The sequence below is a fragment of the Clupea harengus genome, chromosome 6, assembly GCF_900700415.2.
Source record: "Clupea harengus chromosome 6, Ch_v2.0.2, whole genome shotgun sequence".
NCBI lineage: Eukaryota > Metazoa > Chordata > Actinopteri > Clupeiformes > Clupeidae > Clupea > Clupea harengus.
The window spans coordinates 3278350-3291158 of record NC_045157.1 but is presented as its reverse complement, the minus strand read 5'-3'; the positions used below and the strand labels follow the sequence as shown (position 1 = coordinate 3291158).

At 49.0% G+C, this 12809-nt stretch overlaps 1 protein-coding gene across 5 annotated transcripts in view; it reads right to left on the bottom strand.

Annotated features, from left to right (window-relative positions):
• Positions 1-495: 495 nt before the first annotated feature.
• The window catches only part of pkma (pyruvate kinase M1/2a), a 22670-nt gene continuing 10356 nt past the window's right edge, over positions 496-12809 (bottom strand). For all 5 annotated transcript variants that reach the window (XM_031568766.2, XM_031568769.2, XM_031568764.2 and 2 more), the window contains exons 3-11: positions 10836-10927; positions 7239-7370; positions 6102-6288; positions 5688-5958; positions 5199-5349; positions 4626-4778; positions 2712-2878; positions 988-1169; positions 496-874 (exon numbers count right to left, since the gene is read on the bottom strand). In XM_031568766.2, the coding sequence (XP_031424626.1) occupies positions 768-874; positions 988-1169; positions 2712-2878; positions 4626-4778; positions 5199-5349; positions 5688-5958; positions 6102-6288; positions 7239-7370; positions 10836-10927 (1442 nt within the window). In that variant the 3' untranslated portion in view covers positions 496-767. The remainder of the gene's footprint in view (positions 875-987; positions 1170-2711; positions 2879-4625; positions 4779-5198; positions 5350-5687; positions 5959-6101; positions 6289-7238; positions 7371-10835; positions 10928-12809) is intronic.

The following is a 12809-nucleotide window of genomic DNA, read 5'->3' as shown; positions in this document are numbered from 1 at the left end:
CGCAACACTTAAAACACAACAGAAGCGCATATACAGAACACAAAACAAAACACAGACCTATGATGGCCTAGAGGGGGTGTGAGGGTGGTGGTGGGAGGGGGGGGGGGCACCCCTGGGCTCACTGTCTGGGGGGGGGGGGTCGACAGCCACAGTTTTTGTTCGCTTGGTAGGCAGCAGATTGTGTTCAGTAACCAGCTTCTGTATGTGTGTGTGTGTGGCTCAACCTTATTTAACCTTCTCCAGACAGTGCAAGGGACAGGGGTGAGGAGGCAAAGGTCAAGGGTCAGGGAGGGAGGGAGGCAGGGCATGCAGAAGCACTTTCAGTCAGGTTGTACGCTGGCATCTCACATGGATATCAGTGACTAAATAAGACAGAACTGAGGCTGGTGTACGCGTCGAGAGAAACTGACAACGTTGAGGGAATGAAGAGACGACGTATGTTGTGTGTGTGTGGGACCACCGGTCGATTAAATAGATTGGTCTGGAGTACTGGTGTGACTTGTTTTGTATTTTCTACAATTTAGAGTCAAGCGGTCATCGCGTCACTGGCCCTTGAGAGCAGTAAGCGGGACAGGTTCCTGTTTTGCCTTGGTTTCCTACTCATCTAAACGGTAGCGTGTTCGTTCCTATGTTAGCCACAGCGGTGGAAGGACCACTAACTGGTGTTAAGGTGTGATTCAGGTGGTGGGGTGGGGTGGGGGTGAGGGGTGGAGGGGGTAAGAGGGAGAGTATGGTGGGGCAGTCCCCTGCAGGGCTGAGGGGGTAGTTTAGGGCACCAGGACCACACGCATGGTGTTGGTGTAACCGGAGCCAGGGCGCCAGCCAGTGAGGATGATGACGGCGTCGTTGGTCTTGAAGAAGCCTCGGGCCTTGCCTGGAATAACAACACCAGACAGACGGCAGACATGAATACACAAGAAATAACAAACCAGAACACAGAATAAAAAAAATAAAGTTTCAAAATGGCAGTGCGGTGTGCAAACTGACCCATCTCCATGGCGAAGTTGACGCGCATGTCAACGTCCTCTGCCCAGACGTCGTGGGCGGGCTGGTTGTAGAAGACGGGGAAGATGCCGCGGTACAGGTGGCACTGGCGGGCGGTCTGCTCGTTACGAGTCACGGCCATGATGGGGGCGCGTGGGCGGTACCTGGACAACAGGTGGGCAGACCTGCAACCACACAGAGATGGGGGGAGGGGGTGGGGTGGTTTAAATCCTGTGGGTGAGTGTGTGTGTGTGTAAGAAATCAGTCAGTTAGCATCTCTCTATGCAGACACAACCAGCAACACAACCGTAAGTAGATGTGTTATATAGCACCAACAGGACGGAAGCAGTGAGTGTTTAGGCTTGGAGACTGATTGATATCTAACTATTACTGATCTCGGCCCGCTTCAAGAGGCTGCACACAGAACAATACTACATGCTTCACCCTGAAATTCCACACACAGCCAAGTCAATCTTGTATACACACACACACACACACACACAAACAAACAGGATCAACTCCACCATGCTGGGTTCAAGTGCTCATTAGAACACCCATACTCTGAACCTTAATAGGATGTGAAATCTTATAAACTATTACATTTGAACAGGAAAAAAAGCCTCTGAATGTCCATTAAAAAGGTATTTTTTTTTTTTTGAAAACTAGGATCGGTCATCAACTACAAAACCCCCTTGTCTAGGACCTGAAATCTTCACTTGAACTCAGCATCTGGGTGGAGCTCAGGAGAGGTTAGTAAAGCAGCTCACCTGCAGGGGGCAGCAGTGCCCACTGGCCCAGTGGGTAAAGGCCGCCCTAGTGCCCACTCACTGGGCTTAGTGTGTGCAGCAGAGATCCCATACCCGGAGATCTGCACATCGGCCATGTTAGCCATGTTAGCATCCTATAGCATGAGCCCAGCTGTGTAGAAGGGCAGCGCCCGTCTCCAGGGCGGTGCGATGCCCATCTTACCTGCCGGTGGCATATGCCTATCTGTGTGGTGGGGTGGGCACCCCATCTTACCGGTCCATGGCATGTGGCCGTCAGTGTGGCCGACACGGGTGCCCCTCTTACCTGCCGGTCTTGGTGAGGAGGATGATGGCACTGGCGCTGCACTTGAAGGAGGACTCGACGGCGCCGATGGCAACGGCCTCGTGGGGTCACGGGTCAGGTGAGAGGAACGGCGCAGCTCCTCGAACAGCTGCCGGTGGAACATGGCCGCTCCGCCTCGCGGGCGATCTACACACACCAGCACCAACCCCGCCAAATGCCACGCCAGCAGATAGGGGGTGGAGAGCGCCCCCCCCACACAGGAGGGGGATAGGGGGTGAAAGGGTTACACTCAGACTCAACTCAGGCACACCACCTCACACACACACTTAAAGAGAGACGGCTGGAGGCTGTGGCTCAAGGATGATGGCAAATGTTTCACCAAGCTATGAGCGATAAGACCTGAATGGTGTAGAATGTTTTAGATAACAATGAATAATTAACTGATGAATCCAAACTTCATTATTCATTCTTTTGTTGCAAGAGTTTGCGCTGACATAACTTAAGGCAGCCATTCATGAACATTTGCCACTCCAGAGTCCCACAGAGTTCCAGCTCGACTCCCTAACATCCTTCCTCTCTCCCTACTCTCTCTCTCTGCACCCAACGGAACCTTCCGGAGGCCGAAGCTCCGTCCCCCCCCCCTCCTCTCGGCGCCCCCTGCTGTTCGGGGCCCCTACCTTCCGGAGCCGGTGAGCACTATGATGGCGGAGGCCAGGATCTTAAAGGAGGCCTCCACGGCACCTATGGCGATGGCCTCCGCCGGGTCGCTGGAGTGCGGTGAGCAGCGCCGCAGGTTCTCAAAGACCAGGCGGTGGAACGTCGCCGCCTCTGCCTCGCGGGCGATCTGGTACAGCGGACGGGCAGCGGGCGAAAAAAAAAAAAAAAAAAAAAGAAAGAAGGGGTGCAAAGCCACGAGGCGGCATAGACGGGCACAGGCAGGGACGCGGGTAATGGCAGGATGGAAGAGAGAGAGAGAGAGAGAGAGAGAGAGAGAGAGAGAGAGAGAGAGAGAGAAGAGAATATTATACAAGATGGAATTATACAAGACCAGAGAGTGAGGGAAAGAAAAGATAAGACAAAGAGTGATACATGGGTGGACGGTTAAACAGATGGCGAACACAAGGGAGGGAGGATGGGATGGATGGATGGAGACAAGTAAAGGAAGAGAAAAGAGTGTGGGCAGATATTAGTGATAAGTGCAGTTAATGAGGCCACACACACGGACACACACACACGGACACACACACACGGACACACACACACGGACACACACACATTAAGAACACATCCGACAGGTACTTTCACCATAGCAACTCAGCTCGGGTCATCATACAAACATCACTGCAATGCAACACACCACGAGCTGGATCATCTGAAAGTCATTAGTGAAACACAGTATTATCTGTTCATAGACACTTCGATTCAGCTCAGCCCGTCACTGAGGTTACAGGCTATTCGAGGTTCATGCATGGCACAGAAATGCATAGTAACAACTTCCAAGGTGTGTGTGTGTGTGCGCAAGAGTGTGTTTGTGTGTGAATGTGTGTGTGTGCGCGAGTGTGTGTGCAAGGAGTTGTTAATAATGAGTGCCCAAAGAAACAAAGAGTCAGAAAGGTGAAGGAAACTGGAAAAGAAAAGAAAAAGAAAAACATACAGCAAAGCACACCCCCACCCCCCCCCCCCCAAATGCAGTGGCCCCCAACCAAGTTAGTTAGTCTTGCCACCTCAGCATCTTCACACAGTATCTGAGAAAGACCCCCAAGCTAAAGGCGAGTGTTTCAGAACAACACGTTTCGTGGTGGTAACGCAACACGTCTAAGTATGGAATGTTCTGGAAACCCAAGGATGGGGGGACCATCAGGATGAAGCCTATCTGACTAGTAACATAATGTTGTGTGACTGACTGGCGGAAAGGTTCTGAGCATGCAACAACACACGGGTTAATGCAGAGAGCGGCGTCATGCTGCCCTCCCACGAGACGAGCGACGGCACATGGGAGGAGGAAGAGGAAGAGGAGGAGGAGGTGGGAGCGTATCCAATCAGAATCCATAATTCTGGCTGGGGGGGATACTGGCCTTTATACAGGAAGGGTGCTGAAGGAGGGCATGCACTTCTTCAATGCCACCCTTTGTCTAAAGCGGTCATCTGAAAGGGGCATTTTAAACTGAGCAGGCCGTTCATAAAGGCACCCTGACTGCAGGTCTCAACATAACTCACCCTGAAGCTTACAACACGTGCAGAGAATACAAGCATGCAAATAAAACAATGACAGGAGCGAGAAAAACAAAATGGAGGAGAGGTGAGCAGCTGAACTTTTGACAGGAACCGACATTCCTAGTTACAGCGTGACAAACATCTCAAGACTGCAGAATTACAAGGCAAAATTATTATTAATAAAATCCTTCATACAGTGTTGCTCACGCACACACACATACACAAGACCCCTGTGGTTTCATTACTCAAAATCTTAGAATTCTGCAGTCTGAAGAACGTTTTCCTCTCTTAAAGAAGCAATGCAAGTAGAACAACAACAGTCTATGTGTAACACAGTGGTGCAGTAACTGGCAGGGACCACTAGAGGGCGCGCTCACCTTGTGCTGCGTCTGCACGGCCTCCAGGGGGTAATCTCCCTTGGCCGTCTCGCCGCTCAGCATGATGCAGTCGGCTCCGTCCAGCACGGCGTTGGCCACGTCGCTGCCCTCGGCGCGGGTCGGGCGAGGCTTCTTGATCATGCTCTCCAGCATCTGCAGAGGTCAGAGGTCACATCAAGAGCACAAGATCAACGGGAGTGATGGGCGCTGTGGTGCTGCCTCATCACACACACACACACCATCTACAGAGGTCGCATCAAGAGCACAAGATCAACGGGAGTGATGAGGGCTGTGGTGCTGCCTCATATCACACACACACACACACACACACCACACACACACACAGAGAGCACAAGATCAACGGAAGTGATGACGGCTGTGCTGTTGCCTCATCTCTATTAAGACACAGTACTGGCCAGCCAATGGGAAGCATCGGTAGGAGATGATGCTTCATGCCATAGTGTTCTAGGACACAGGCAGTCGTGTCTTATATCGCACACACACACACACCTTAATAAATACAAGCAAGGACAAGGAAGAGGACAGAAATGATTACATCACTGCTACGCTTACCTGTGTGGCGCAGGTGATTGGCTTGCCTGCTTTGTTGCAGCGGCCAATCATCATCTTCTGAGCTACGAAGACCTTCTCTGTGGGAATCTCAATTCCCAGATCGCCACGGGCAACCATGATGCCATCACTGGCCTCCATGATCTCGTCAAACCTGCGTTGACGACACGGGAGTAAAGGTGACCTTTGAATCAACACTGCTATGACACCCTAACCCATCCACAATATTACTGATCAATATTTTTTTATATATAGTGCCAAAACAAATCACATTCATAGGGACTGTAGTGTGTTAATGGAGAACAAGCGTATGCATGTTTCTTACACACATCCACGCAATGAGCCATCAACACAAATACAACACATGTACGCACACACACACACACACACACAATCAGGCACAAAAGCACTGACAGACAGACACACACAGACCCATAAACTGAGACACAATCAGGCACAAAAGCACACACACACACACACGCAGTTCCCTACCTGCGGACTCCCTCGTGGTTCTCCAGTTTGCTGATGATCTTGATGTTCTTGCCCTTCTCGCCCAGGACCGCCCTGACGGCGTGCACGTCGGCCGCCTTGCGGATGAAGGAGGCGAAGACCATGTCCACGCCCATCTCCACGCCGAACGTCAGGTCCTGGATGTCCTTCTCGGACACGGCCGGCAGGTCCACGGCAGCGCCAGGCAGGTTCACGCCCTTCTTACTGCCCAGGGTACCACCGTTCTCAATCTCACACATCAGGTAGTCAGAGCCTGACAGATACAGAAATACAGAGATTCAAATAGACACAGAAATATGGAATACAGAATACAGATCAAAATCCAGGCAAAAAAATAAATTAAAAACAGGAAGTCTGGTCACTATAGCAACCCCCCCATGTGGCGTCCCCACTCACCGATCTCCTGCACCTGCAGGGAGATGAGGCCGTCGTCGATGTAGACCTTGCTGCCCACCTCCACCACGTTGGTGATGTTCTTGTAGTCCAGCCACAGGGTCTCCTCGTCGCAGCTCTCCTTGAAGGCGTCGTCCATGGTCACCTTCAGCATGTTGCCCTTCTTCAGCTCCACCTCGGCCTCGCCGCTCTGGGACACACACACACACACACACACACACACACACACACACACACACACACACACACACACACACACACACACACACACACACACACACACACACACACACACACACACACACACACACACACACACACACACACACACACACACGATAAGGACTTACTGGGCACTGAATTCATGATATTAAAAAAAAAAAAAAAAAAAAAAATCACAAATGTTTCCATCCTAATATTTAAGCAATATAGTACGAGTACGAGTGGGGTAGGTAAGGGATATTCCCACGGGTGGTGTTCGGCCGTAGCCACAAGGCCGGAGGCCAAGTGGCGCAGGCAACAACACCCGTGGGAATATCCCTTACCTACCCCACTCGCACGAGTACTATATTGCTTTTATAAAACAATTTTATAGTCAACCAATTAACATTTAAACACGAAGTTATTGATTAAAAAAAAAAATGTTTATTTCGCCATTGTTTCTCCACAACAAAAAAATAGTTCCATTGTCAACGTATTTTGGAATTATAAGAACTTTGAATTAACGGTTATCGCTTAATTGTATCAACGTGCTATAGAATGTTTCATCGCGGAGTGATTTATTTTTAGCTGTGAAAAGTCAGAGTTGGGATGTCCTGGGATATTCCAACTCATGGAACGTCTCTCGTCCAATCAGAAACAGCTAGATAATTCAATAGAACCCAATTGTTTTATAATACAAAATGTAAGCACTCTGTATTTAAATCAATCATTTTAATTCGTTTGCACTTTAAGATGTTTCCTTTTGAATTCAGCACAAAAGCTTAAATCAACCAAATAAATGTATGCATACACATCAAGGACAAAAACACTGGATTGGGACTGATGACAAGAAAACAAGTTGAACTTGGACCGAGTAAAATGACAAATACATCAGGATCATAACAGTAAGGTGTGTGTGTGTGCAGAAAGTGCCCTTACTCCTTTGATGAGTCCAGTCCTGATCTCTGGGCCTTTGGTATCCAGGGCGATGGCCACGGGCCGGTACTTGATGCTGCCGGGCCCAAAGCTCGCAGCCGCCTCACGGACATTCCTCATGGTGTCGCCATGGTACTACAGAACACAGGAAGGGAGACTGATGTGTGAGAGACAGAGAGAGAGAGACACACACATACACACACACACACACACACACTTCAGCAGTATGGGCTGTAAATGATAGCAGACTTGGTAGTTTCAATATCTGTATCCATCCATCCAAGGCACCTATAGCAGCATCTGGGACCTATGCCATGCATGTGGCAGGTCACATACTAATCATTTTATCAGCTGTCGACAAGCCGTTACAAGCCTGAGGTCGTAAAAGTGAGCGCGGCAAAATGATACATCTCGGTCAAGGTGTAGACATGCAATACTGGGTCATCTGGCTTCACTGAACACTTTACATTCAATCAAATAGGTCAGGGGGGAGTGGAAGCCTCTAATAGTAAGGTACACAACACAGCTAGGCTTTATTAAAGAGAGGGTCTTACTATTTCCAAATGTCCAGGACAAGGCTATATGCGAGTGAACTAGGAAGTCATTTGTAACTAGAAGAGCTCCCGAAGACCACAGACCTCTGCCAAGGCCAAATGGCCTCGGTCGCGATGTTAAGGAAATTGAAAATAAGTTTTTGCCGGAGCCGCCCCATGTTCGGGATCCGCTCGAAAATGTAACGTGTTCTTCCTCTGTTCACGCTCTAGCCCTCCACCAAGTCTCTTTGTGCCTAACTTTGTTTGTTTGTTTGTTTGTTTGTTTAACAGCAAACGGACGGAACAAGAAAACCTCCTTGGCAGAGGTAATAAGGCCACGCATGACTCGTATCGCCCTGTTCAAGGTTAAAAGACCAAGCTGTTAGTCTCTCTTGGCAGGTGTCTAAAGAAGATTACACCTTAGAGCGATGCACCTCCACCTAGTTCAGTACAGTTCAACCCTTATTACCATACCAACTGTTGCACTGGGTGGCTTGATAATGCAGGTTACTGTCTGTAGTGGTTCCAAAGGTGTATTTAGAAACAAGGCCTAACACAGATAAATAGCTTGGCCAAACCACTGACTTGCATACTGAGGCAATAAAACCACCTAATGCATTTGTGTTCATGTGACCAAGCACATGTTGCCAACGCCGCCAGCAGCTGGAGGGGGAGGTCACCTCAGGCCATCCCAATGGTACCCAGAGTACACCGGTCAGAGAGACGCGGTGATGCCGACTGGACGAGGGGGGGGGGGGCTTTTTACTGGACAGTGTTGGTTTCTGACTGACTGTGAAAGGGGCCATTTTGTCTTACTATAAATAGCACTGAGGGTCACCGTCTAACACCCTGATTATGGAAGTGTAGAGCCCAGTCATGCAACAGAAACAGCCGAGAAGGTGAATGCAGTTGACGAGTGTTGTAGCGTCCTGTGCAATGCTATAGTGTTGCCTACAGTGTAATAATAATAATAATAATAATAATAATAATAATACATTTAATTTGTAATGCACTCTTCATTCAGAAGAATCTCAGAGTGCCAACATATTAGAAACTAACTATAATAATACAATAAAAATTAGTTAACATAAGCATAACTGACATTTAACATTTTAACCTAAGATTTAACACAAGGCCAGAAATGCCTTCCTGAATAAAAATGTTTTTAGTCCAGCTTTAAAAGGAGTCCAGCGTCTGCGTTGCCCTTAGGTGGTCAGGGAGGCTGTTCCATAAGCGTGGTGCTGCCGAGCAAAAGGCCCGGTCGCCCATGGTGCGGAGCTTGGTTTTGGGGACGCGGAGGAGCGAGCTGTTTGAAGACCTGAGGGTGCAGGTGGAGGTTTGGGGGAGTAATTCGTTCTTGCAGGTAGGAAGGTGCATGCCCATTTATGCATGTATGGGTATGTGGAGTTGCCTCCAGTGTTGTAGCGTCCTGTGCAATGCTGTAGAGTTGCCTACAGTGTTGTAGAGTTGCTTCCAACTCAAAGCCAGTGGAACTGGATGGTGCACAGTGAGGGAACAAGACTGGAGCAGGGCAGACTGGAGTATGCAGATTACTCTACTCTCAGTATTACTAGAGTATTACAGAGCAAAAGCATGTGGAGCCATTAGGGATTAACCTCCAGAACTTAATCCCTTTTAAAAGGTGTTTCATGAGTCCAACACATGTGAAGGGACAACGTTAAGTAGGGGAAGACTGAAGTAGGGTACACACACATACTGCACACCTGAGCATGTTGAGTAGGGGACGACTGAAGTAGGGTACACACATACTGCACACCTGAGCATGTTGAGTAGGGGAAGACTGTATAGGGTACACACACATACTGCACACCTGAGAATGCAGAGGCCCATAACACACCCACTGATCAGGTTAATGGCTAATACATTCTTACTGGGGAGCACTGGGTGAATACATCTGCATGGAGAGAGAAACTGGAGACTGTGTGTGTGTGTGTGTGTGTGTGTGTGTGAGAAAGACCTGCCCCGGTCTCTGCCACACTGCCGTTGCCCCCAGCAGCAGTGCGGCCTCTCAGCAGAGAGAGAGAGATACGGCCAAGAGCTGCTGCCTCTAGATGAAGTATTTATAGTGGCAGACGCTAGTTCAGATTAGGTTCTGTCTGGCTAGTCACAGCACACACACACAACACCTTTGATCCCTGCAGGGTAACTGTTAGTGCATAGCAACAAGTGATGTCATAAAACCATTATAAAGCCATTACCAAGAGGGGACGTCTCTTCAGTATCATACAGTAAGTTTCTTTTGTAAAGTATCATACAGTAAGCTACGGAGACACTACCCGGGATATGCATATGGTAACACACTGCACTTAAAAATACACATCCTACTTAATACTGACTTATACTTACTACAAACCAAAAAAAAAAAACACAACCCGTTACCCAAGTCAAGTTAGCAATACACAGCGCCACTTCTAGGACTCCTTGAGCCATTATCCTCGTTTAAAAGTCTGGATATTTAAGAATATTCTGAGTGCCTACTCGGTATGTGTATGAAGTGAGTGTGTGGTATGCAGTGAGTGTGTGTAATGCAGTGAGTGATCTGTATGTAGTGAATGTGTGTACGTATTGAGTGTGTGTACGTAGTGAGTGTGTAATGTGTGCTGTGTGCTCAGGTCTGCGTCAGTCAGCACATCACAATTTGTCTGGACCCTGTAGAATTCATACTTGCTTGCCTCGTCTGGCGAGGTTTGTCCTCTGTACCCAGTCTAATTTTCTGAATTACTAATTCTAACTCCAATTCTGACATTCACTCAACTTAAACTTAATTTTAACAAACATTGGTGCACCTCTAGTCTTATTAGTGTTAGGAAGTGATCTTGTACGAAAAGAAAGACCTATACCCATTCTAATTTTCTGAATTTGTCTGAGTGTGTGAGCACACATTTGTATGGGTGTGCATCTGTATGTTTGAGAGTCTTTTCCGTACAAGTCTGTGACTGTGTGCCAGTGTCTGTTTGTGTGACCGTGTGCGTGTGTCTAAGAGTGTTTGTGTATGCTTGAGTGTGTGTGTGTGTGTGTGTGTGTGTGTGTGTGTGAGATCACCCACCTCATGGGAGCCATGGGAGAAGTTCATGCGGGCGATGTTCATGCCAGCCTTGATCATCTCTTTCAGCATGTCCACGGAGCGAGAGGCAGGCCCTGCAGACCAACAGAGAGAGGGGACCGTTAGCACTGATGCACGTCCTCCTGGGCTGCAGAAGCCATGTGTATTGCCGGGATTTGTATGTGTTAGCACTGGGATGGCGTTAGCACCGGGATGGCGTTAGCACTGGGATGGCGTTAGCACTGATTCAGCACTGGGATGGTGTTAGCACTGATACAGCACTGGGATGGCGTTAGCACTGGGATGGCGTTAGCACCGGGATGGCGTTAGCACCGGGATGGCGTTAGCACCGGGATGGCGTTAGCACCGGGATGGCGTTAGCACTGGGATGGCGTTAGCACTGGGATGGTGTTAGCACTGATACAGCACTGGGATGGCGTTAGCACTGGGATGGTGTTAGCACTGATACAGCACTGGGATGGCGTTAGCACTGGGATGGCGTTAGCACTGGGATGGTGTTAGCACTGGGGTGGCGTTAGCACTGGGGTGGCGTTAGCACTGATACAGCACTGGGATGGCGTTAGCACTGGGATGGCGTTAGCACTGGGATGGCGTTAGCACTGGGATGGCGTTAGCACTGATACAGCACTGGGATGGCGTTAGCACTGGGATGGCGTTAGCACTGATACAGCACTGGGATGGTGTTAGCACTGGGGTGGCGTTAGCACTGATACAGCACTGGGACGGCGTTAGCACTGGGACGGCGTTAGCACTGGGACGGCGTTAGCACTGGGATGGCGTTAGCACTGGGATGGCGTTAGCACTGATACAGCACTGGGATGGCGTTAGCACTGATACAGCACTGGGATGGCGTTAGCACTGATACAGCACTGGGATGGCGTTAGCACTGATACAGCACTGGGATGGCGTTAGCACTGACACAGCACTGGGATGGCGTTAGCACTGCTTCAAGTTTTTTGGTGATCTTACAGTTGCTTGTTCAAACTTTAGGTGAGGAGTGTGGTGACTGGCTTGAAATAACATAACGTGTGTTTCTGAGTGAACGTCAGGCTATGGGGCATCGCTGAGGGAAGCCATTTTGTAGACACATCACCAGGGGGAGAACGAGGAGTAGTAGTAGTGCTATATAAATCCTGTCCGCATGCCAACCACCCACAGTTACAGCCAAACAAAGTTCATCATTAACGGCTCTCAAAAGCTTGTAAAACCAGGCCTTGCGTTTTAATTAGACCACCGCTGCAGCAGGGATACAGCTGAGGAGTAGAAACAGGCTAAGCCTACCTCATGCGGCTCTATCGTAGATATATCTTACACTCTTACTCCTCGTTCTAGGAGGGTCTCCATTTTCTGGAGTGGGATGGACCCCAGGTCATCAACGTAATCTTAGAGCTAAAAGAGAGACATGATCTTGGGGTTCAGGCCCTGGGCTCTGGAAAGTGTGTCGAGACAATTTTTATTGGCTCGGGCCAGTAAATCCCACACAAACAGGTCCTTTGTGACAGCAGGTTTTAATGGCAACATTGCAAGAGTACAACCGACAAACCACTTCGAGTGTCAAGAGCCCAATCAGTGGTACACTGGCTGCGAACCTGTAGGTGTAATTTACAGTATATGTACAGTACAGTATATGTTCCTGTACAGTATATTAATTTAAGTTTGACACAGTCTCTCCCATCCAAAGACTTCCTCAGACTGCACCGGTCTAGTCACGGTTAAAGCAGCTACAACAGCTAGCATTAATGAAGACTCATTTAAATATCATGAAAAATGCTAATTATTGCCATTATCTGTGTGTGTGGTTTCTTGACCGAGTGGGTCAACCACTGAGCCCGGCGGGCACATGTGACCTCCCAATGGTGCCGATGATGCCAGTGTTTGGGTTAGAGATGCCAAACTTTGATCCAGTTTGAGGCAGTCTTCTACCCTCAGACCTTTCCTTACACTACCGTTTTGCTA